The 25318-nt window shown below is 43.7% G+C and overlaps 2 protein-coding genes across 3 annotated transcripts in view; both read right to left on the bottom strand.

Moving 5' to 3' along the window:
* LOC120447737 (bifunctional heparan sulfate N-deacetylase/N-sulfotransferase) overlaps positions 1-25318 on the bottom strand; it is a 56339-nt gene that overhangs the window by 3033 nt on the left and 27988 nt on the right. Inside the window, exons 3-6 of one of the 2 annotated variants that reach the window (XM_039629281.1) lie at positions 24110-24511; positions 23395-24050; positions 12390-12599; positions 615-2499 (exon numbers count right to left, since the gene is read on the bottom strand). In XM_039629281.1, the coding sequence (XP_039485215.1) occupies positions 615-2499; positions 12390-12599; positions 23395-24014 (2715 nt within the window). In that variant the 5' untranslated portion in view covers positions 24015-24050; positions 24110-24511. Of the gene's footprint in view, positions 1-614; positions 2500-12389; positions 12600-23394; positions 24512-25318 lie in introns of both variants that reach the window. The other variant, XM_039629280.1, reaches the window with a different exon arrangement.
* LOC120447738 (probable tubulin beta chain CG32396) lies at positions 14681-16421 on the bottom strand. Its single transcript, XM_039629282.2, has 2 exons — positions 16223-16421; positions 14681-16162 (listed from the first exon to the last, which is right to left on the bottom strand). Exons 1-2 carry the CDS (start codon positions 16277-16279, stop codon positions 14819-14821), a joined length of 1401 nt encoding a protein of 466 aa, XP_039485216.1. The 5' UTR covers positions 16280-16421; the 3' UTR covers positions 14681-14818.

Below are 25318 nucleotides of genomic sequence, written 5' to 3'. Positions count from 1 at the left end.
AAATGCCATCAAGGAAGTGAGGAAAGAGTTCTGAGTGCCTTGGCATGGACCTGGACACATGTCAGAGCAAGCTGGCGGAGTAATCTGAGGCATTCGGACATGTGTTAGTTGTGGGGGACAAGCTCGGTTGCAAATAGAAATTTTCCGGCATGGAATTCAAATGAAATGTGCCAAAGAATCAACGAAAGAAGCTGGAAAACTGGCAGGATGTGTGCGAAGGCACCTTATTGCCACAATGGAGGAGCAGAAGAACAAGTCCCACAAGTTGTTTCGTATTAAAAACGAATTTTCCTACATTTAATTAGTTTTTCTCGATTTGCTTTTGAGGTGAACCGAAATGAATTTTCCTGTTTGCTTAACTGTTTCTTTTCATTTGCCTCGCACGTTGCGAGATAAGAAATTGCAATTTGTTGAATTTGTATTTGCTTCACTTAATATCGCATGCATATCAATCAAGGGGCACCATTTGATTTGCATGGCAAGCAATGGGGCGAGTTAATTATAGTTTTCCAATGGGTTTATTTTTAAGCCTTACGCACCATTGGTCGTGATAATAAACAAAAACAAATACTTATTGCAGGAAAATGAGTTTTCTAGACATTCAGTAGGCTTACCTGATAGAAACTATAGTTGTTGGCTATGACATCGCCGTGGGAACGCTGATGCTGGTACCAGGAGTAGGCCCTCTTCGCCGGCGATATCAGAATCGTGACGATTTTCGCATGTGGAAGCAGGGCATGAGTTCGCTTGGGCACAGCCTCGCCATCGAAATAGGTGGCACTCTTCTCGAACATGAAGCGTGGCGAACCCAACTGCGTGGGCATCGGTGAGCTCGTGTTCGGCAGCGATTCCGATGGAAAGAAGTCCATGTACCAGTCCAGTCCGCGATAGTAGTTGTTGCCGTTGAAGAACTGCACCTCCTCGAAGGTTTCCGGACTGGCGATATTACTCGCAATACTGCCGTGCATGGATAGGAATGTGTACAGTGCAGTGGTGCCCGTTTTCTGTGGCCCAATCACCAGGAACTTGGGCAGCGAATCGCAGTTCTTGGTCTTGGACCATATCTTCTTGTGGCGCACATCGTCACAGGGATTACCCCACACGGGATCCACCTCCTCGGGATGCAGCCGGAAGTACATCTCGGCCAGCTGCACTGGCGGCGCTGAGGCCAACTTGAGATTGGTCCAGCACTGCAGGAACTTGATCACCGATTGGAATGTGTACAGAGCCAGACGATCCGAACCGTAGTTGGACATGTGCGTCATAAAGATGTTGATGGGATTGTACACAATGGTCTGGAAGAGTTCGCCACCCTGTATGGACTCATCCAGCTTATCTCTGCCGCCCGGATAGCGATCAATGTACATGGTGTGGGTGAATAGGCCACAGGTTTGCCTGGGCAACACCATTATGTTGCGATGAATGAATCCTCTTCTCAATCGAGCTGGTCTCAAATGCGGATACTCTTCGGTGGACGTAACCTTCACGTTCCACACCTTTTTCCAGGCCAAATACAGTAGCTCATGGGCGGGATAAACGCCCGAATGATGCGGCGATATGGAGTAACCCGAATCCGTGGGTATGTTGTGATCCACGGCAAAGGCGTAGTTTAAGTGCATTTCTGCCATCAGGAGGGTTAGGTTATCGTACAAATGGGGCTGCTGGTGTTTCCACATGTGCGAGAACCAGTTGAACTCTTGCACGTTCTGCAGCAGGAAATCATCGCCCAGATTTTCCTCCCTCGTGCCATGATGATAGTATTTTCCCGAGAAACCCAGATTGAAGCGGAAACCAGGCACCATGGCTGCTATGTTTTTCTGTGTCGCTATTAGGGCTCTCACATCATCTGGTCGCAGTCTGGTGCCCTTCTCGCCCACGAATATATCATCGATATCGACTAGAATCATTCGCTCCAGACTCAGACTAAGTTGACCATGACTTAGATAGCTCAGCGCATCCAGGAAGACCAAACGATGCAGCCAGAAACGCAAACTGCTGCCGAAGAGCACTCGCTGTATGCCATCCAATTGGCCGCGATCTTGAAGCACAGTGGTCAGCGGTAGTTGCACCTGACCCACACTGTCCGCTGGATATTCCTGAGTGTTTCGCTGAGCCCACTCCACCGGCTCATAGGTACTGTGATTATGCTGGAACACCGCCCAATCATCACCGGGCAGTGCTCCCCAAGCCGTTTCACCAGCTCGTGTTAATCGCAGCACTGAGGACTGGGGATTCAAGCTGGCGTCTCTCAGCCTCAGATTCGTGTTGACAAACAGCGGAAAGTCGCGTAGTTGGGCACCCACCAGCGTCTCCTCACTGGGACTCACGAAACCCACAATGCCTACGGAGTACTCGCGACAGTATTTGTCCAGCAGCTCGCGATTCCATTTGTCCATATTGAGGTATTTGTCCAGGTTCTCGAACACAATCACGCCATAACGACCTTTGTCGAGATTGGTGAGAACTGGCAAACTCTTGCCCGCCACTTCGATTTTGTATCTGCAAATAAGAGGAAATTGGATTTTTAAGAATGTGTTGTTAGCAATGTGTTAAATGAGAAAACAATATGTGCAAGAGGCTTATAACTATGAAATACCAATAAGTATTATAGAAGATCATCGGCTTCTTGAAGCCAAAACAATTTTAAAAACAAAAAAAAAATATAAGTCAAATATTTTTCTAACCAAACGCCATTGTTGTGCAACAAATGGCATATCACAATGGGTGGAATGTGTGTGTGCCATAACTGTCAAAGCAGAAACAACATGGCAAACAAAGATGGCGTTGGAAGCAGTTCCGGCACAGAAAGATAGAGATAGAAAGAAAATGCTTGTCAAATGTGACATTCATTGAGGGTGTGAGCAAATGAGACAAACGAAATCCTCCTTGGTTTGGATTGGAATAGTGCAGCGAGAGCTGCATTTGACAGCCGGATGTCAAAAGCGGTTGGCTATGACAAGCCACATATATAAATATATATAGAATGGGCGACATTGCAATGCAATTCCGAAACACCAAACGTGAGTTGCATACGCTGCAGCTTGTGTTTGTTTTTTGGCTGAAAGAATAGATAAGCTTAGATTGTTCTGTCAAGAAGGCGAAAAAAAATATAGAAAAAATATCGCATAAATCTCAGCGCACGCTTTAAATGCTTAATTTGCATTCGTTAGGGATATGTGCACATGTATGTATGAATTTACGTATGCCATTTGTTATGCATTTCCATTTCCATAACCAGGAAAAGCAGGAAAAGCACTTGGAAAAAACACAGCCAATGGCATAATTACATTGAACACGGCTGCATTAATATTCAACGTCCTTATGAATAAAATCAATTTCAATAATATTATTTTCGCTGAGTAAACCTGCTAAACGTTGCCATCTACCCTACTACTACTACTACTACTACTCCCAACTCGTATTGTTCCCTTTCGCCTGTGCGTAAATATTTTGCATAAATATTAAAATATTTTCACTGATATGGAATTTCCAATTGATTGAATTTCATGTCTGTCTCTGTGCATTTCTCTTTGGGCGTTGGGCGAATGCATATGCATACGCATATGAGGAGCAAATGTCGGTTTTGGTTTTGCGTATATCCTGCATACACTGCCAACCAGCATCCTGGATCCTTCAACCTTTATCCCACCACATCCTGTTGGCCAGCCAGTCAGGCGGGCCATTTAGTGGATTTTAAAGCTAAACAAGCCAAGCTCGTGACCGAGGCCAAATGCCCAAGCCCCCGAGCCAAAGCCCAACCCAAAACCAAAACCCAAAAGCCAAAAAAGTCAGTGATCCGATCCTTCGGCAAAATGTTGTCCACTTTATTCAATATGCCAAGCGGTGTTTCCACCATTTAAGGGGGCCAGTACACGTGAAACCCGAAACGGAACGTAAAAAACCCAATGGAGCAGCCATTGTAAGCATTTTTATTGCCTTATTTGTTGTGTTTTTTGTTGTTCTTTAACCCGCCACACATTCGCCGAAGCATATTAAAAATATTTGCAACTGCCCCCGCAACCGCGTGGCTGCATATAAAAGTCATAAGGCAAAACAGTTTATATATGTATGACTGAATGTGGTGCTCCACTGAGCCGAAACTGCTCCTTATATATATATATATATATATATATATATATATATATATATATAGATATGTATGTATATATCCTGTGGAATGGGAAGTCCTGGCTCGTGAGCGTGGCGTATTATTGATAGTTTTGTGCGATGGGCCTGACAAAAAACGAAATGACTTTTGGCCTGGTCCCCCAGCGACCCGCTGAGTTATGGGAGTTGGAAAATAAAATCAGGTGGATATTTTTGGGTGGCTTTTGGGCTGTTGGGCTGTTGGGCGGTTAAAACGCTGACACACACTGCATGCATTGCATATTTTATGGCGCGTCAACACGAGACCATGTGTCACCCGGCAGGGGGTCTCCATTTTGGAGTGAAGGCCGGCGATTCTGCAGCAAGCCCATCAAAGTGGTCATTTATGTTGCGCCCGGATATTGAAAAATCGCATGCCCAGCTCGACGGCTCGAGGAAAGCCTGGTAATGCAAAGAGGTAAATTAAATGTGAGGATCAGCAACCAAGGCGGAATGAGCTGAAAATTCGGGCTGAAAAAATTAACCAACTAATGAACATGGAAAAGCTCTTTATAATTATTTCGTAGTTTTGATATACAGCTTAAAAATCAGGAAGAAATATTTGCATTTAGAAACCAAATTCTGTAATTCAAAAGCGCGCTGATTAGACATTTTTACACTCTAATATGTGCCCACTGTCACAGATAGCAGCCAAACCGCCGAGCAGCCCAAAACCACCCACATCAAATGGCACAAACGAGCCGCAGAGGCAGCAAAAGAATTTCCATAGCATACTTTTCAGGTGTTTGGGGGGTAAATTTAATGCGAACTTCTGCTAGGTTATTCGAGTGCTGTAGGAGCATTAATTAAAGCGTTTTATCTGCACAAAATGTTTGTTTAATTAACTATATAATGACACTTTCCCTTGGTGCGAATGTGTCGCTCGATGTGTGTGTGAATGTATGTATGTTGATGTTTGAAATTTAATTGCCAGACGGAAAGTGAGAGAAGTTCATTTGCAGGCCCGCAGCGGATTTGTTTTAAAAACCCATTACCGGGTATTACTTGCAAGTAAATAAATGTTGTTTTTTTTTCCTTCACCAGGCTTACGTGTGTGTGTGTGTGTGTGAGAGTTGTGTGTTTGGGGGCTTGCGCTCATTTGTTTGCATTTGTATGGGGTGTTAAATTATCCTCGGGATAAACGTAAAAGTGCAAATGCCGGCGTACGCGCGAGAACTTGTTTTTTCCCTTAGCCCTGTTCTTCTTCTTGTTTCCGTTTCCGGTTCGTAGGTGTTGCCTGTTTGTTTGTCTGTCTGTCTGTCTGTGTGTGTGTGTGTATGAATGTGTGTCTGTGGGTGTTTGGCTGTGTTTGTTGGCCAACTCGCACTTGTCGCTTATGCAACGCATTAAATGAGCTTAGTTTTAGTTGACTTCCCACTGCCACTTTGGCTTACAGGGTCTTGTGTCGACTCCGCTCGAGGAGCTGCCACATTCCGTTGCATGCCCCTCGAAATGCCCCCGCAGTCCAGCATTTGTGTTGTAATTTCATTAGAACGCTTTGGGGCTGCCGGTCTCATCTTGGTGGCGCATCTCACTTGGCCCTTGTTGATATTTGCGCCAGGAAATTAAGCTGCAGGGCGAATCGCAAATAGCGATTCCCGGCACTGGCTGCGAAATACTTGCGAAAACAGGAATACATTCACAAAATGTAAATGGATTTCATTTAAAATTTTAACGAGTAACTTGACTTTAATAAATATTAAACCTTTCTTTTTAATTCTTCAATTTATGTAATAATTGCTAATATGGTTAATCTTGAACAGAATTTTGTTTCATGTACGAAATTCCACTTGCAAGCTGAACATGGATAGTAGAACCCTTCTTGAATGGAATAAAATCCCCAGGATTTATTTGGCCGACTAGCTTTTGTGGCCAGCCAGTTGAATTGATCCCTGCCATAAGAGCCAACAACCAACACATGGAATTCGACGGCCCAAGGCCCCAAAAAAGAGCGGGCAATGGCAAAAGTTGGCCCGTGAGGCAAAGTTTCAGCTTATTAGCTGTGAGTAATGATGCAATTAGCACGGTGGAGGCCATGGACTACCTGATTGCTTGATTAGATGTGCTGTGGCAGACACGTGTGCCAATTAGTTGGTAGGCTAGAGGTAGGCGATTGATTTCCATCAGTCGGACACGAAAATGGAAAAAATCGTTAACTTCCATGTGGCCCCACAATGGAAATTTTATGTAACATGCCTTTAAGTGAACATACAACTTAAGCCGGTTTATCCTTTAAAATTAAATTGATACACTTCATAGGCAGCAGCTGGAAATGTAATGAAATGAAATGAAAACCACACAGAATTGGAATGCTATTTGCAATAATTTAATACCCGTAATTCATACTTTTGTTGAGGCTCAACTTCTTCATTTTTAAATGCCAGTTAAACAGCAGATCAATTTTCGATATAATCGCTGCGGGATTAAAGTGCCTCCCACTCCGCACTCGAATTTCCAATTAAATTCGTCGCATATTAAGACATTTTCCCCGTGGCCTATAATTTTCAAGCGTAATTAACCCCGAACCAAATCCCCCACCTTCACTTCAGTTACTTCAAATGGGATATACATTTACCCGGGGCAAAAAGCACTTTGCCCGTTGCTTTAGCAACTCGCTGAGTAATCTATATATCATAAATAAAAATGCCCAAGAGGAGGTAACTGTGTGCGAGTGCCGGAAGTTACTTCTGGCTCGGGACACTAAACAATGTGAAAATTATACAACAAATGGCCATTACTCTATATATGCCATCGGTTGGGAGGAGTCGTCGGTATCGTTAGGATATCCACGCCCTCTCAGCCCGCAATCCATTCCTTCATCCCTTTCGACGAGGGCAATAAATGAGTTTAAACTACAAAATTTATTATACGCGGCGAAACTACTTAAGACACACACACACACCCATACACACACATGGCGATGAAAGGAAAGGCGAAAATTCACGGAGAGAGCAGAAGACACGCAGAGGCAATGTCCTTAAAGTCGCGACTTGTGGGACTTGCGGGGGAGGGCGGGAAAACCCCCCTTCTGTTTAGGCCAATATAATCACGCAACCCAGACGACGTAGGGCAAAAGGGGGCGACGGGGGCTACCTCCTGCTGCTTGAGTAATTCAATAAAATAACCAATTTGTTGAAAAAAAAAAAAAGAAAAGAGAAGAGAAGAGAAGAGAAGGGGGACAATGGTTTGAGGAGCAAAGCAGCATAACAACAAGCGACAACAACAGCAAAAAGCCAACTTGTCACACAAAACATGAGCGTGGGGTTCTTCGGGTTTCCAGGGGGGTCAAAGGTTGCGGGAACAATCTCTGTGCACAGCAGCCAACGACAACAACTCGAACTGCCGCGTCACGTGCCAAGCGCCAGAGCAAAAATATATATATTCTTTTTTTTTATTTTATTTTCATATATTTTTCTTTCTATTTTCTGCACAAACACAGGGGAGAAAAATAAAAAAAAATTATAAGAGACCATACACATATGGCAACATATACGTACGGGTATGTATGGGTGAGTATATTGTATGGCAATTGTCGTGGCCTAAACAGTGGAAAGCATTTTCATGAAATCTTAATGGAACGATTCTCATAAATTGAATACAGATTTGTGGAATTTTTAATTGCAAACGAAATGGAATTTTCAATTTTTAAAAAGAGCTCTTAGCACTAGAACGACCCACACACACACACACAAACGTTTTTATTATTCGTCAATTCAATTTGTGGGCTTTGAAGTATACAACATTTGTATTTGTGGAATTTGTAATTAGAAGGGAAATGGAATTTCGAGACTTGACTTGTCAAGTTATTTATGCAAAGGCGTCGTCAAATGTGAGTTTAATAAGTTGAGCTGAGTTATTTAACCTTTATTTTGAAATGAAAATGTGGATGGAGTAAGGAATTTTGTAGTATGAAAAATATTCCTTCAATTTGTTCAAGTAACTACGAGAAATGCACATAAAATTGCATATTTGGCTTAAATGAATCTAAAACCGCACTTTTTGAAAGAAAAGGCATCCGCCAAGAAATTATATAATTTCACAGCCCATTGATTCCCACTGTGGCACAACAGATAGTCTGCCGCTGCTTGGTGGCTGGTTAAACTCCATTGACTTGTGAAAAATTGAAAATAAAAATTTTCCGCGACATTATTAAAGTAAACATTGGCGAAAAGGGTGTGATTATGACGAGCCAAGCGCAGGAGCAGCTAGGAGTATCTAGGAGCCTGGGAAAAGCGGGAGAAAGGGGAAATAGGGGAGCCAAGTCCTCTAGCCAAGTTCTCCATGGAGTCACCAGCTCCACCCATGGCAAGCTTCCAATTGTGGTGCCTGTCTATGGCGCTTGCCATGTGTCTGCGCGAATTGACGTCAGTTGAAGAAGAAGGGATGTGGATGAGGAGTGGGTTTTTTTGGGGTCTGGCGTTCGTCGTTATGCGCCTTTTGCCATTTCGCGTTTTAAAAAGTTGGGGCTCCCAGTGGCACAATCAGCGCCCCGGAATAAGCGAAAGGATGAGCGCAGTTTTCGAGGCCGGGCCACCACAAAAGCATGCTACATTATTCACACCCACACCCACACACACACACACACACATACACTAGGACACCCATCAGGATGGTTGGTTTCGGGGGTCCTTGGTTCAAATGATAACAAGGCTGCTGATGACTTCCGTGTGCTGACTGCTGACTGCTGACTTGACTTTCCGAGTCAGCCGCCTGACTTGGCTTCCCCTCGTAACCTCCATACTCCTCAAATCAAAAATTGAAAATAAGGTTAAGTAGCTATTACGCTCATGTTACATATACACGCCCACCATTGCGCACATTATAAATGGCAATTTAATAAACGATGGCATAGCAAAGAACCATTGAGGCGATGTCTTTTGGGCCGGGTAATTACCTTGGAAAATTTCATTAGAATTTCACGGCGCATTAGAGGCTGAAACTTGCCCCTAACACTTCTTCCTTCCCAAAAATTCGACCTTATTTTTTTCTTTGGAGGCTATCCAGCTTACAAATGGCGGCAATCCGGGCGTAAAAACTTTTGCAAAACTTTGCATACTTACTGGCGCGCGCGCGGCTTTTGGCCAGAAATTTGTATGTACAATGTGGGCCATTTGTTCGGGAAGGAAAAAAAAGAAAAAAAGGAAAAGAGCGTCCCAAAGTTGGCAATCAATCAATTGGCCAGGCTAATTGGAGCGGCAACAAGAGCAGCAGCAGCGGTAACAAAGCGAAAAGCGTTGTAGCCAAACTCCATTAGTGAGACATCAGATCAAATTCCGAAAATACGATTGCTTTAAATGCATGCAGAGTCTGTGGAAAATATTGAATAAATGTAGACACGACACTCGCTTTGGGGGCCATGCTACTTTGCAGCATTACGCATACGTCAAGTGCGACACTTGGAAAGTCACCGGGTGAATTTTTCATGACTAATTGAGTGGCAACTTGGGAGCAATGAGCAGCGTCGCTTCGGTTCATAAATAATTGATAATGGGAAAAGCGAGTTCTAGGATTGCCTTGCCTTCCCTAGCCTTTCCAAAAGATATACGACCGTCGACGAATGCACCTGTGTCCCGCCCACGCACACACTTACAATTCCGGGGACGCATTTCAATAATGGCTGCCATGGCGCCAGCGACAACTTTGATTGCCTGTGCCTTCTGCATTTGTAACCTGTGCGTTGTGCGCTGTGAGTTGTCAGTGGATGTACAGCTCCGGGCAGCACTGCAAAAAACTTGTTCTACATTATGTGCTAGGAACAATCCATCCCATTGCACTTGGGAAAAAGTCTATGCAAATAGTTAAAAAAAATCAAACTTATATAGCTCGAGCTGTTGTACCAATAGAAAGTTTTCAGAATATATATGATATATCATTCCCATTAAAAATATTTAAAATATTTAACAAAAATATGTTTAAGTTGCTGTAATCCTTGGATACTCAGTTCAACATCTTGCTATTGCAATTTCGCTGCTGTGTACTCATCCGATCTGCTTTCGGTTCTCTGATATGCACACACTTCAACTCCCTCACAAAAGTCATCAGCAATAATGAGATGGTAATGTTAATGAAATTTGTTGCCCGCCTCCCTCGACAACGGGCAAAGTTTGGAGTACCCGAAACCCCAAGGAAGCAGCAGACTAGTCACTGAAGAGTACACTAATGAAGTCATTGATAAGCAGCGGGAGTAATGGCAGCATCAAGGACCCGCACAGATCCTTCCACCACCGACACCCGACTCTTAACTCCCGACTCACGACTACGGGGCTCATATGACCAAGTTGATTAGGTCATGAGAGTCATTCGCCTGCATATTTGGTTACAGCGCGGGAGACAATGGCTGGCATTACTCAACTTGTCCGGGGTTTTGGGGGAGGTGGAGTGAAATGAAGGCAACTGATTCTATGGCTGACTGAATGCCATTGCTGCTGTTGCTATTTGTACTTGAAATCTCATTAAAGTTGAAGCACTTGTCTGCTGCTGAAGGAGTACGAATCGCAAGTCTTTGGGCAAATGCAAAGCACGAGCACGAAGCAGCTAGTTCTCCCACAGCCATAACGACAAAATTTAATTATACAACACAAAAGCCAAAGGAGTCGCCCCAAACAACATCAACAAAAGCTGCGGCAAATTGAAATTCTTGCCCTTTGACTTTCGGCGCCTTTGAACAGCCTTTGGCCTCGGGCTCCATTCTCTATCCCCATCTATGATAAAGTAACCACTCTTCTTGCCTTGGCTGTAACCGCAGTTTGAACAATTCGCAAACATGTATGTCGTGCATTTTTTAAAGAAGAGTGTGAAGACAAAAATTGTATTAAAAAAAAAAAAAGGTATTGAAAAGTTGGCCACGCCCCCTTTCGGTGGCAAAGTGCAGCTGGTATAATAATTGCGGTTATTCGCAGGAGGCTGCTTTTCCTGCGGTCATTGCGGTTAACCAATTGGGCGGGTCTCGAATGGCCCACACCTACACACCCACACAGAGGACATCCGAGCGCACACACACTAGCACACACGCCAGTGGAAGGCGTCCAGGACAGGAGAATTACAAAGGCATAACCCAAGGAAGTATAACTCTTTGTGAGCGCCATAAGGGAGGCAACTAAAATGTAGCCGGCAAAATTGGGGAACTCGAAATACCCTCAGGAAACAAATGGCATACGTAACTGCTTAAATGTTTAACCCATTTCATTTGAAACTTCACTTTGTAGCAGTGTTAAATCAGAGATCTAAAATTAACGTATTATTTAATTCATAATACTAGGCTTACAATACTATTTCGCAATTACTTCAAGCACCAACAGCATTAATCATAACTTGAATAACTCTGTTTCTTCCGAGCATAAATTAATTGGGACCATACTGCATCTTGAAATGCTCTCGAATTACACAACTTGACTGTCAGACTCTGTGTGTTTATGGCTTACAGTCATCCATCCCGAAGGGACTCAACTCCTCCTTGAAGTTCAGCACTTTGGTGGCCGACTGCAGGCAGTGTGGTTGGGAAAAACTGCTGACTTGGTCAGTTGGATGTGAAGGAGGATGAGGAGGAGATGGAGATGGAGAAGCCATGTGAGCCAGACGACTGAAGATGGCCGGGGCAGGTGAGACATTCGCCAGGGAAAACGAGACTTCCGCCCGAGCTGGCTGGCCAGATGGATGGATGTGCTGGATGAATATGGATGGTATGCACCGGCAAGGATGCTTGGGATGCGGCGCCGTTTGGCAGGCCACTCGACCACAAAAGCATAAGTTGCCAATTAAACTGGAATGCTTTGCTGGTTGCCCGCAGCAGCAAAGAGGAGCACAGCTTCCCCTTAACTGAAGAGACACACAGACACAGACACAGTCACTGACATACAGAGATAGAGACAGAGACACCGAGGCGAGGAGAAGCTGCATAGCTTGGCATTAATTTCATAACCTGCCTTTTTATGGCCAACTACCCAAATTGGGTCAGCATTGACAATGGCCGGGCCATGGCTGCAGCAGCAAAGGAACCGAGGAGCGGAACCGGGGGGAACTAGAGCATTTCGGAGTCCAGGCTCCGGAGGACCTCACTTGCCACTCGCCATTCATTTTGCCTCTCTCTCTCTGTGTGTGTGTGCAGGATGGTGTTGGTTTCGCTGCCACTTCCGTTTCCCAGTTACTTTGAGTGTAATAATTATCGCCGCATCGCTGCCTTCGCAATTATGCAAATTTGCCAGAGCTAATTGTCTATGATTTCCCTTTTGCCCTGCGAAACTTACTTGATCCGATTGTAGACGAGCAGCTCGGCAATGTCCCTGCCCAGACCGGAATATGTGGTCTCCACAAAAACGAGAACCTTGGGATCGATCCGTAATCGAGCCTCGGAACGATGGTCGGGCGCTGGGGAGGCATTCCGGATGTGTTTGCCACCAGAGTTGATCATGCGGCAGTTGATGATGGGCGCGGGATGAGTGTCGCGTTGGATAAGACTGAAAGAATGAAAATAAATTTATTATTAGTTCAAGTTTTAGAGAACAATTAATTAGAGATGCTGGAAAAATATTCTAATGCTTTTAAATTTTAGCTATCTCGCCTTAAATCATCTGAAACCATCCCAACCTTTGAGTACTACTCTACATGGTTACTCATTATAAGCCCCCGCCAAGCAAGTTAAACTTTAAGCCAACTGCTTCCCTTTGTTTTGTTACCTTTTCGAGCACGCCCAAATCCCCCTCACAAAGCTGGAATATATTTAAACATTTACCAAAGCAATTAAATGATATAAAGGAGCAGACGTTGACTTTTCGAGCTGTCAGAGGGAAAACTCATGCATAAAAAAATATGCTAGAAATAATAAAATGGCACAAAACTGCACAAAGTACCGAAATGCAACATTTTGTTGGAGGGGTAGATAAGCAAAAGGCAGCAAACTTGCCAGTGGAGAGCTGTTCTTCCGCTCCAAAAGACGAAGACGATGAAGCCCTGTTGGCGTTCATTTATTGTATTTGCTTTGTCGACCGACTGCTGCTGGGTATATTGTGTGGCAGCAAAAATGGGGAGTTGCTGTGTGACACAACACCGCATGTTGCAGGCCAAAAGTATGAAATAGTAGCTGGGGAATCGTGGCAACGGCAGCCAAATTGAGATACGCGACAACGCTGCGTATGCGTAATATGCAAACATCGTTGGCGGTTGTCGTTAGCGTTGGCTGCATTGGGTAGATGTGTTTGTTGTGCTTCCCGGTGCCTGTTGGCTGCCACAAGATAAAAGCCAACCGCCAGATGTCTTTCAATACCACTCCTGTTATGTCACACAAAGAAAAAGGAACAAGAGTATTGCATCCTCATTTCTCTAATACAAATGCCGCGGATTTTATGATCTTACACTTTTCAAATTGGATGGCAGCTACGATGAAATGAAAAATACACGCGCCCAGTTAATTGAGTTATTAAATATTTCCTTACGATTTATAAGCTTTAATAGATGCGGTTTCTATACTCAAATTAAATGAATATATACACAAAATACTGTGCGGTTTTCCACAGTGCGCCCATTTTAGTAGCTCATCCGCAGGCTTGTCTCACATGTCTTCATTTGCTTGGCGTTCCTGGGTCCTTGGGCTTCGTCGTCGTCGTCATCCTCTTTAAAAGGCAACAATGCGGCTCATTAACAAACCAACAACGAGCTGAATACTGAGCCATCTAATGTAAGTTTTGCGAGTAGTCTCAACTATCCTTTCGGTCTGTGTCTCTCTGTGTGTGTGGGTCAGAACTTTTCTCATGGGAGTGGAAAAGTTTGTGCCCTAAAACTGCCTGAGAATCACCTTTGACCTGGGCAACTTTTCCATTTAGATGTTATCCTACCTTTTCGTGTTACCCCGCCCACTCTGCTCTGTGTTATATCCTTGACGTCGAGTGGAGCGTTTTATTATAAAGCTTATGCAATTTCCACATATCCTTGTTGCTTCCGTCTAACCTTTTGCAAGGCAGTCTTCGGGCAGTCCATTGCAACAGGAAGAAAATAATAATAACGAAAACATGCAACAGTGAAAGCGCTTAGGTAAAAGCGGCAACATGTGTAAAATCCCTTTTGCTGAGCGCCTTTCAAGTGAAATCCCCAAAATTAACAAAAACCTATTAGGCCAAGCCCCGCAATCTGAAAGGCTACCGTTCGCAGGACATGCATGCAGGACCCCAACTGGCTGCCTTGCAAATTGTAAATACTTTTTGCATTACAAAAATGTGCTGGGCCGTGTGGTTGTGGAACGCCCAGGATCCCAGGTCCTGGCAGGCTGGCAAAACTTTTGCACTGCCAAAAGAAAATATTTAGATAGCAAACGAACACATATATGCACGGCAGGCCAAACACACACACGTGCAGCTATAAAACAGGTAGGTACACCAAAAATATCAGAAGGGATACTTTTCTTTTTTCCTTTTTCTTCTTTTTAGTTTTGTTGCCCCGAAAGCACGATAAACAGGCGGAAAAGTACTGGGAAATGTAATGCGAAAGCGGTCGGTAGCCAAATTAATACCTTTCCCAAAAAATATGAAACATATCCCTAAAATATATATATTTCCACTGCAAATCTGTCCTGATTCCATGACGCGTAAATACAAAGGGACACTTTTGAATTTGGCGAATCCTGATATTTATCTCTCTCCCCACGGAAGGTTTCTAAACTAAATGTGGAAAGGATATCGATGGGTTATTCGGCACAATATGTACAACGGTTTGCAGCTGTGGGTTCCTCATCACCGCTTTCGGCGCTGCCACTTCTGCCACCGCCACCGCCACCGCCTCCTCCACTGCCACCACCGGAATCCTCGCCCTCGGCACTGCTGCGGTAATCATCGATGATGGCCTGCAACTCCTGCTGAGCATCCTGGAACTCCTGCTCCTCCATTCCCTCTCCCGTGTACCAGTGCAGATGGGCCTTGCGCCGCAACATGGCCACGGAAGCGTCCAGTAAACGCTGGAACAGCGACTGTATGGCCGTTGTGTTCCCAATGAATGTGGCCGACATCTTAAGGCCCCTCGGTGGTATATCGCAAATGGCCGTCTTGATATTGTTCGGTATCCAGTCCACAAAATTGTTGATATTCTTATTCCTAACCCCAGTCATCAGTTGATCCACCTCGCGCGGTGACATTCGTCCGCGGAAAATTCCAGCTGCGGTCAGCAGTTTGCCCTTTCGCAGATCGATGGCACAGAGCAGATTGTTGCTGGAGAAGATCTGCTGCACCAGCTCCGAAACGGTGCCCTTGCTGAACTGCTGCTGCTTGCAGGTGACCAATGGTGCGAATCCCGGTATAAGGAAGTGTAGCCTCGGAAATGGCACCATATTCACATAGATCTTGCGCAATCCGGCATTCAGCTGGCCAGGAAACCGCAAACACGTGGTTATGCCCGACATGGTCAGTGCTACTACGTGGTTGATGTGCTCGTAGCCCGACATCTTTAGCTTTAGGTTTCTATTGCAAATCTGAAACAGTGCCTCATTATCAAGACAGAAAGTCAAATGCGAATTGTTGACCAGGGCGGGTGCACTGAGTAGGGCATTATAGGGTTCCACAACCACCTGCGACATATTTGGCGACGGTATGGTCACATAGTTGCAGAGCAAATTATCCGGATACTGCTCCACCAGGGCCTCCATTATCAGGGAGGTCAAGCCGGAGCCAGTTCCGCCTCCGATGGAGTGCAGCAATTGGAAGCCCTGCAACGAGTCCACCGATTCCACCTCCCGACGCGTATTTTCCAGCACCTGCTCCAGAATGGCGGCCCCATCCGTGTGATAGCCACGTGCAAAGTTGTTCCCAGCACTCTCCGATCCAGCCACAAAGTTCTCCGGCCTGTACAGCTGACTGCTGGCGTTGAGACGCTGAACGGTGCTGGCCTCCGTATCAATTAAGATGGTGCGGGCATAGAATCGCTTGCTGGCCGTTGCGTTAAAGAACACATTGATCCGCTCCAGCTGAAGTGGACTGGTGCCGCCAAAGCGGCCAGAAGCATAATCCACACCATGCTCATGCGAAATCACATGCCAGAACTGGAAAAATGTCAACATACTTAGCACATCTTGGTGATATCACCTCGATGATATACCCACAGAATCTCCGATGGCATTTCCGGCGCCGCCGATCTGCAGTGTGACTATCTCCCTCATGTCGACCCAAACTCCGCTCCTTACAACCACTACGCTTGGGGGCTACCTCCTCATCCTGTCCTCCGCTTCTCTCGCTCATGCGCTAAGCTCATAGGTTTTCATTGGGCTCGACTTCTCCCGGCCAACCTGATCACCAAATTTCGACAACAACCTAGTTACAATCATTTCACAGGTCTATACCATCGACTGCAGACTATCTTTCAACTTTAAGGGGCTTTGACCAATCCAAATTAGATTGTAGAAATTATTATTATCCTGGCACTTATCAAAACAATCGAGGAGTTTTCAGAGTACTAAAATGTTCCTAAAACTTGTACAGTACAAGTTTCGCTTCGGTTTCCAAGTGCACGGTAATTTATGAGAAATTTGTGTGAGTAAAGGAAATGTTTTCGGTAGAACACCTAAAACGTGGCATTCAGAACGGAAAATAAAATGTAATTTAACTCTACTTTGTACGTGTGCTGGCGAAAAACTTTGGTAATGCCTCCAATTTCAACTTTTACATTCACATTACTATTGCACCCAAAGGCAATTAATTTTAATTTGGTCGAACGAGGATAATACTTTCTTAATTAAATCATCGTAATTCATGCGAAATTATTTGTGCACTGGCTAATATATATACAAATATATCTTCATTTGACTTGCCAAAGAATCCATTGAATTTAATTTACACCCAAATGAAGCCTTACAACTACTTTTCCTTTCCATTTCTGTTGTGCTAATAAGCAATAAATACTCGATGACCTGACTGAAACTTGTACGAAAACTTTTTTAATAAACTACCTGAGTAATGGATAGCTAAAAGTCGGAAAATTTGACTATAGCATTCTCTCTTGTTCGTTGAATTTAAATCATAGTTGATCACAGTTGATCATGCCAAATTTATTCATCCCTTTTTCCCCAGTGAAAGCAACAAAGTAACTATTTCCCAGTTTTTGCCACCTTTACAGGACATTTTCATAGTTGATCAGCGGTGGGCGAAAGTTTTGTGACTCCCGATGCCCGAGTCCTGCGGCAGGATGAAGCAATTTTTGCTGCTTGCTCAGCCTTCTCGTTTGCATTTTCGTGCAACCTGTTCTGTACTGTTTTGGCCTTGCCTCTCAGTTCGCTGATTTATTTGTGCACAGCACAAAATTTTCCGTTTCCGTTGGCGAAGGGGGCGTTGGTGGGAGGGGGCGGGGCATGGAGTGGGGGTGAGACGGTGGGCGAGGTCGCAGGAGCGAAGCTTCGTCTTTTGTGCTGCATAAATTAGGCAACAAAAAGTCAGTTTATGCATTTGCGACGTGTTATTTATGCGGGCGTGCAACAAACTTGGCAAGCAGCTAGCTGCTCTCTTGCAAATGTTGCACTGTCAACGAAGCTGGGAAACGAAAAGAGGCGGGGGGAAAAGTGGTGGAAAAACACAGCGGAGGAAAAGGCTTACGGCCATAAGCGTGGCCAAGGCTTATTAGTCAAGTTGAAAGGCATGACGCGGGACGGTTTTATTGAATCCGTGAGCGTACACATAACATATATATATATATATGTGTGTGTGTAGGGAATTTTCCAGCATGTACGTATACGTAATTCGTGGGACTTTAAAGCTTTCCCTCGGCACAATGGCCCAGAATATTATGACCGACTTCAAACTGCTGCTGCTGCTGCTGGGCAGGCACCGCAGCTCAGACAATAAATCGTATGTAAAAATTTGTAATAAATTCGCAAAGTAGCAAATGCAGCAGCTGCAGTAGCGAGAAGCGGGGCTAACAGGGCGCATACGTAATGCAGATTTTAACCGAAAGAAAACCCAAAAAAAAAAAAGAAACGGGGCAGCTTCAGCCGCCGCAGCAAATGCATAATAAAATGCGAATCTAGCACAAGGATATGTGTATATGCAATATAAAAGGGATATCTGAGGACAAAAAGGGAACGTTAAAAATATTTAGTTCCCTCTCCCCGCAAAAAAAGAAAAAAAAAAAGGAAAATGAATAAGGCAAACAAAATGGGCAGAGTGCTGGGCAAATGCAAAAAGCAAGCGAAACTTGGGCGAAACGAAGACAAAGCGGCCACTTAAACAGAAATGGTAAAAGCAAAGAGAAGCGAGCCAGCGAAATGAGCGGGCTGAGTAAACTAAGCGCAGCTTTTGGCCAGAAATATCGCCGTCGATTTGTGGTCGAAGCCTGTCAATGTCAGAATAAAGTAAATTAAACTGAAGTGCAGCGAAAACGTTTACTTTGGGCTAAGACTGCCATAGCAGGTCCAACATTATTGCACTGTCATTGTGGCCTGAGCACCCAAAGGATATGCCAGGATACGCTGCAATGAACTGTAGCTACTTTATATACTGGATACGACGTGTAAAGGTTGCACCCTTCAGTGGATTTTAAAGGGCCATGAATAGCGAGTTTTAAAGTGTAAGTTCATTTTAATGCAAAATTAAAGTAGTAGATTTCGAACTGGTAGTAACTATTTAAATATATTCCGAGCTACGCTCTATACGTGCTCTAATTATTTTGCCGACGGCCAATTTAAGTGGTTTAACATGCTTTAATACTATAATACTATACATATTGGTTTCATAATGCAAACGAACACTCACATGGCCGAAAATGTCCTCGGGCAAAATGGTTTACTTTGGGATGAAGCTATAATGGCAAATTGAATAATATTGTACCGCCACTCTGCGTCAAGTATTTTCCCTTTGTTCGGCTCGCATATTTTCGAACTTAAGCATTAAGAATTTCTCCGGCAGGCAGCCACTTAAGAACAATGAGGATAAAAGTCTACAGAATGGAAATGGGGAGCGATGAAAACACTTGAAATACAGCCTCGACATCGACAACGACTCCTCAACGATTGCGGTCGGTTGGTCGTTTGGTCGGGTTGCCAGGGGAAATGTGAGAAAAAAGTTAATTAAATAAATCAAGCAATGGCAAGTTCAATTGAATTGCAGCCGGGAAATGAGTGGGAAAATGTCAGGGCAGGACGAGAACACGGAGTGGTGAGAAAGGACTTCCCGTTGGGAGTCTTCGCTGGACACTCGACTCGCCCTGGCCAAGTGAACTGTGAACGGGGAAAAGTCGGGAAATTGCCAGACGGCGCGGAATATGCAAGAGGCGTCGCCCAGCTTCTGTCCTTGTTGTATGTTTGCTTGTTTGTTTGTAATTGCATTTAAAGCAAATAAACGTAATTATTTATTGCATTTCGCAGCACTCGACAAACGGACAAACAGACAATTCTTTCCCAGTTGGATGTACCGGAATCCTTGAATGCGATTCTCTCGCTGTCGTTTTTTTCTTATTTGCCGCTTGGATTTGTGCAAATACGCATATGTAATCGTATTTTAACAACCTGCAGCCAATCGATGAATGTACGTACTATGCGCGCACTGACCGGCGACCATTTGTCGTTTATAATCGCATTTTCAATTAAAATATTTAGTCAATTAATGCACGCAAATGTGAATCACATCACGTATACGTCATGTACAACGCAAACAAAAACACTCGCAATTTACGCTCAAATTACTCGACCGACAGCAGTAATTTATGTGTTGATTATCGAGGGCATTTCGGCGCTAGTTCAGTGCATTTATACCAGTTTTAGTTTTCAGCGTCCTGCGGAAAACAAAAAAAAAGTCAACATCTAACATCAAATTGCATTTATCGCACTTAACACGCAAACCAAATAATGTTCCTAGCCAAACACATACGATCGTAGTACATACATATATACAAGTATGTACGTTTATGTGGAGCACTGTGTTTATATATACGTGTTTATTTGGCGACAGCCGTTGTGATTGCACGTGACAGGCGACCAGATAGTCGGATGCGTATTCGCAGGATGGCAGCTAAACAAATGCATTTGTCAGCGAAACTGGCCAAGTGAATCGCAGAACATTGCCAACTTTAATTCCTAATTAAGCGTATTAAATTTTAGAATTTTTAAACATGTTGATATATATATCTAGAATTTGCAGATGTTGTTATTAACAATACTCTTCAGTTGAGTTGATGTAAAATTCCAAAAAAAAAAAAGGGTCCGCTATTACAACTAAATAAATTAAAACTCTTTTCCATGCAAAATGCAAAGATCCAAACAATGTAAGTTGAATTTGTTTACATAGCAACCGTGCAATATTCAGTATTTAAAAGTTTTGTAATCCCATTTCACATAACTTAATTTACAACTGGTCTTTCATTCGAATGCGGAATTAGGAATTACACAATTTGAAAAATGCATGTAAATTAGTTTATTTTTGCAGCCTGTTTTGTCAGGGTTTTGCATTACAAATCAATTATTGCCGGCCTGTCAGGATGGTGTTTCCATCTGTCCATTCCCCCAACACCAACACCCACAGCATACCACCAACACCATGTAGCCCCCAACTTTTTGGCGCCTCCTCTGCCAGTCACTCAGTTTCATGCAAATCACGTACGTTTGCATTTTGTCAAAATGCGTTTTGCACCTACAAAGGCAGACAGCAATGGCAAAAACAAATGCATTTATGCATATGTATGCCAGTGTGTCTGTTTGTGTGCATCTGCATGTGCGTGTGCATGTGTATATTTGTGTGGGTGATCCTAGTAGTGGCTTTGTGTGGGTGTGCGAGTGCAAATAATGACAGACAGCATAAACAAACACGCACATCAGACTCCGACTGGCGTCTATGGCCACAGGGGCAACCTCAGCAGCAGAGGAGTCAAAGCCAGGATGCAGGACACGCCCACAAGCGTCCCTTCTACGTACTCGCACACACTCGCACACACTCACACACACCAACACACACTCTAACACGACCATAGAGAGGGGCTGGCTTTAAACTTGGCACGTCACTTGTTTCCGTATTTTGCACGTAACAGTCGAAGGGCCTTAAGTAGAACCGCTTGCACCTCAAAAAATAATCAAACAAGAGTTTTCACTGTAACTAAATCCTTATATATCGAAGTGATGCGCAGCTCATTAAGAATCTATTCAAACTTAAATTAAATGAGAAAAACTAAGAATCTTTATTTTAAGTGATGTCCGGCATTTCTTCAAGTGTATCTACTCAGCAACACATGCACACACCATCACTTTGGCCACATGCATGCAACAATCATGTAGTTGGGGCGACTGAATTCATTAAAATTTATCATACGCACACAAGCACACTCACACACACTGGGACACACGCACGCATATCGTGTGGACAATTACTCGGACTTGGGTTATTCAATATAAGGCAGGACCTTTTTGGTCCTGATTGATGGTAACCCACTTAGCCAACTAATGAACTTTGCCACAGTCTTGGAGCGTAAATTAAATTTCAAGTGCCCGACCAGGGTAAATATTTAATAATCAACTAGCATTTGGGAAATGTAAATAACACTTTGCGTAGTGCCACGTTGAGGGGCAGGACTCTTTTCAGTTGTTGTTTTCGCTAGTTAAGCTGGCGTGCTGGATGGGTGGCGAAGTTTTGGGGGAAAAAAATGAAACAGAAACGGAAACTGAAAAACAAGGAACAAAACCCAACCCACGCAACCTACAGTCGAGGTCCTGCAGCAATCTTACTGGCAACGCTTGATGAAAGTAATCAAAAACTTCGCTGGTTGTTTGTGCAACTACTGCAGGCTAAATGGAATGGGGTTTCGGTAGAACTGTTTGTAAACCATAATTGCGCGCAAAAGTAGCTAACAGGCAGCAGGCAGCAGGCAGGTGAGCAAAATAACTACCAGCTACGCGGCAGTCAGCTAAAAATTTCATGAGAAAAATTTAATATACACCCGCGCGCGATTGCAGCGTTTCGGAAATGGCGAAAATTCTGAACTCGCACAATAATCGGCAAAAAGAACACACTGCCAACTAGTGCGAACAGCCAGCGGAAAGCTTCTTTAGTTACGCGCAGCACAATTATGAGTAATATTTTCTACCGCTGCTCCCGCTCGCTTTTCCCACTTTTCCCGCTTTTCTACCCACTTTTCCGCATTTGGAGTACCACTTTGGAGTTCAACCTATGCGAAAAGCTTGCACCAAATGAGTTTTATTCTCGAGTATGTCATGGAGTAGACGGGAAGCCGAAAAAGAAACCCCAGGTGCTGCTGCCACTGCTGCTGGGTTGTCTTTGAGCGTGAAGCCAACCAAAAAGGTGTTGAACTGAACTCAAGCAAAAGTGGAACTTGTCGATGGCAATGGCTGAAATGAAAGTTTCCATTCTTTTATTTGTCGCTGGGCCGGCGCACGAATAAAAAAAAAAAAGCCATAGAAAAATCGCTTGATGATTTGCGAAAGGTTGTTAAGGCGGTCAGGTGAAACTTTGGGGTGCTATAAAAATTGAATGGGACTTAAAAGTTGGAGAAGCGCATAGGTAGCATTAAAATTTTAGTGCTTGTTTTTTGGCGTCAGCTAACCGAAATTCGAAATGAAAATTCCCTTTAAATCTTCGCCACAAAAAACATGACTTTTCGTTTACTCGGAAAAAAGGGTTGCTTTCCTCCACATATATTTTCAATTTACACACACCCTTTTGTGTGATTTTGTATTTTTTTTTTAACTTCGGCCAACCACACACCTGTTTTAATTTAATTTGCAGCATATTGAAAACAATTCGCCTCCCTGGCTCCCTCGTAAACCACTTGAAAATGAACAAAAAAAAATCCAATCAAACACGACGCGCAACAAAACGCTTCCCCACACATTCATGGCCCACAAAAAGTGAGCAAAACCGAGTAGACATGAAGTGCATTTCCGCCATGGACGCCACTTGAACACAAAAAGAATACGCGAAATGGCACCCGAAAAAATAGAGTTGAAGGACGAGATTGCCAAAAACCAGTTTCGAACCAAGCCAATAACAAATAACAGCTAACTCGCATGCCCATGCCGTGACAACTAAATCTAGATAAGTGGTTCATTATCATTACAGTATCGTTTCAAACTTTCATATCATTACAATGGTTCATTATCGTTGCAATATCGTTTCAAATCTAAAATTTGGTAGGGAAATGGTAATTCAAACCCCAAACAAACCAATCAAATCTGCCGAAATGTCCCCACACAAAACACAATCAAGCCACAATTTTAATCGCATTGCGTCCCGGTCAAAGGGTCACTCTTTGATTCATTTGATTCCATACGGTACTCGTACTCACCCATTAAACACGCCCGTATCGACATAATGCGTGTAGTAGAAAATGCTAACCATCGTAATGGCCAGGAGCGCCAGGACACAACGTCGAACGTTGATGCCAAAGCAGCGACGTGCAATTAAATTACAACAATGGCACATCCAACCGCCTGCCTCGGGGCCGGCGATTCCAGCGATTCCATTGATTCCACTGCATCCAGTGGCCAGGTGGGAGTTGCTACTGCTACCGCCGGCGATGCCAATTGACGTTGATGAGGTAGGACTGCCGTTGAAATCCAGACTGATACTCCCGTTGCTCCCACTTCCATTCCCATTTCCATTTCCATTCGATTTACCCTTGTACGTGACAATGCCGACGGCGTTGGTGACATCGTCCTCCAAAGGCAGCAGCATTGTGCGATCCGTGGTGGCATGACCATTGCCGAAATGCTTATTGAAATTGCTAAAGTCCTGGACGACAGCATTCGCATCCGCATTCGCATTCGCGTCCGCATCTCGGCTGGAATGCAGATCCGTTTGGGTGCCGGTCACGGAGCTGCCAAATTGCAACTGCGGCTGCTTAATGAGTTTTTCATATTTGCGATTTGCATTGTTATTATGTTGATTGCCGCCCGATATTGTCATATTGTCGTTGCTCCGCCTCGGTGGTACTCTCTATCTCTATATATATATTATATTATATTATATCTGTATAATTGGCGATATGTGTGGTAGGATACCTATATTGACTAAACAGAGCGAACGAATGGCAAACACTCGCGATTCACTATGGCACTTCGATTCCGTTGCATGAATATTGAATGTGGTTTATTCTCCAGTTGGCTGACCAAGTTTACTATATAAATATGTGTATGCTATATGTTTTATCGCATCAATTTCTTGTTTTTATAATATTCAGTTCGCTTTGTTTACTTTTCATTTCGCCACTTGATATGTTTCCAAATTTTCAAATACTCATGTTGCTTGGCCATTGTGGTGGCGGCCCACTGTTGTTGCAATTGTGCTTTCGGACAGGGCAGACGGCCATTATCAGTCATATAAAGACGGAAGAGACCCAGTTCCAGCAGACTGTCCACTCGCAATCAGACATTGACTGCACTCCCAGTGGGGCGTCCTCTTATCTGCAAAGCACACAAAATAGAAAACGTAATAAATAAATAGTTGTCATCGAAGAAAACAGTGAGTTTTTTGTTGCTATCAGCTAAGAAAATCGTATATCTCTGTTTACACATGAGCTTAATCTAATCAGGTCAAAAAGTAGTTAGCTTTCTAGAGATTATAGTAAACAAGATGTATAATTAAAGTATGATACTGATAAATAAATGTAAACAGTCTTAAGCTTTTAATTAATATTGATTTTAAAATCATTTTTGAATCATTTATCATTTTAATAATTTTAGATTAAATAAATTGAAATGGCAATTTGCAGTTCACACTATCATTTTGCAATTATTAAAAGATGCTATTCAGGTATTCGATAGTTTGTCATAAATTGTATAAGTTTACCTGCCGTTTATTTGCTAGCTTAATTTGATTGCGGCACCCTTTGCTGTCGGCACTTTTCAATTATATGTGTCACATTTTATCAGTAATCGTTATCACAACTAATTGATGTTGGCATTTCGGTGGCACTGCCTCGGCGCCAAGCACTTTATATATTTAGTTCCCCTATTTTTAGGTGTAAGGTTACACAAAAATGTGGGCTCCTCACTTGTTTGCCAACGAAACTTGTCAATTTGTTGGCGCGGTCTCCTCAAATGGAATGTAAACAAAATGCTAAGGAAGCCGCAAATAAAGCGACAAATTGCCGAAACCGCAATTCCGTACATAGATACGAATATATCTCGAGGTCTACACCCTGAATTTGTCCTTGTGAGTGTGTGCTTAGCCATTAAGTGCATATGCCTGCCGCAGTTTACAAAGGTCTT

The sequence above is a fragment of the Drosophila santomea genome, chromosome 3L (assembly GCF_016746245.2).
Source record: "Drosophila santomea strain STO CAGO 1482 chromosome 3L, Prin_Dsan_1.1, whole genome shotgun sequence".
Taxonomy (NCBI): Eukaryota; Metazoa; Arthropoda; class Insecta; order Diptera; family Drosophilidae; genus Drosophila; species Drosophila santomea.
The sequence above is the reverse complement of the archived record's forward strand: the minus strand, read 5'-3'. Positions and strand labels throughout refer to the sequence as shown.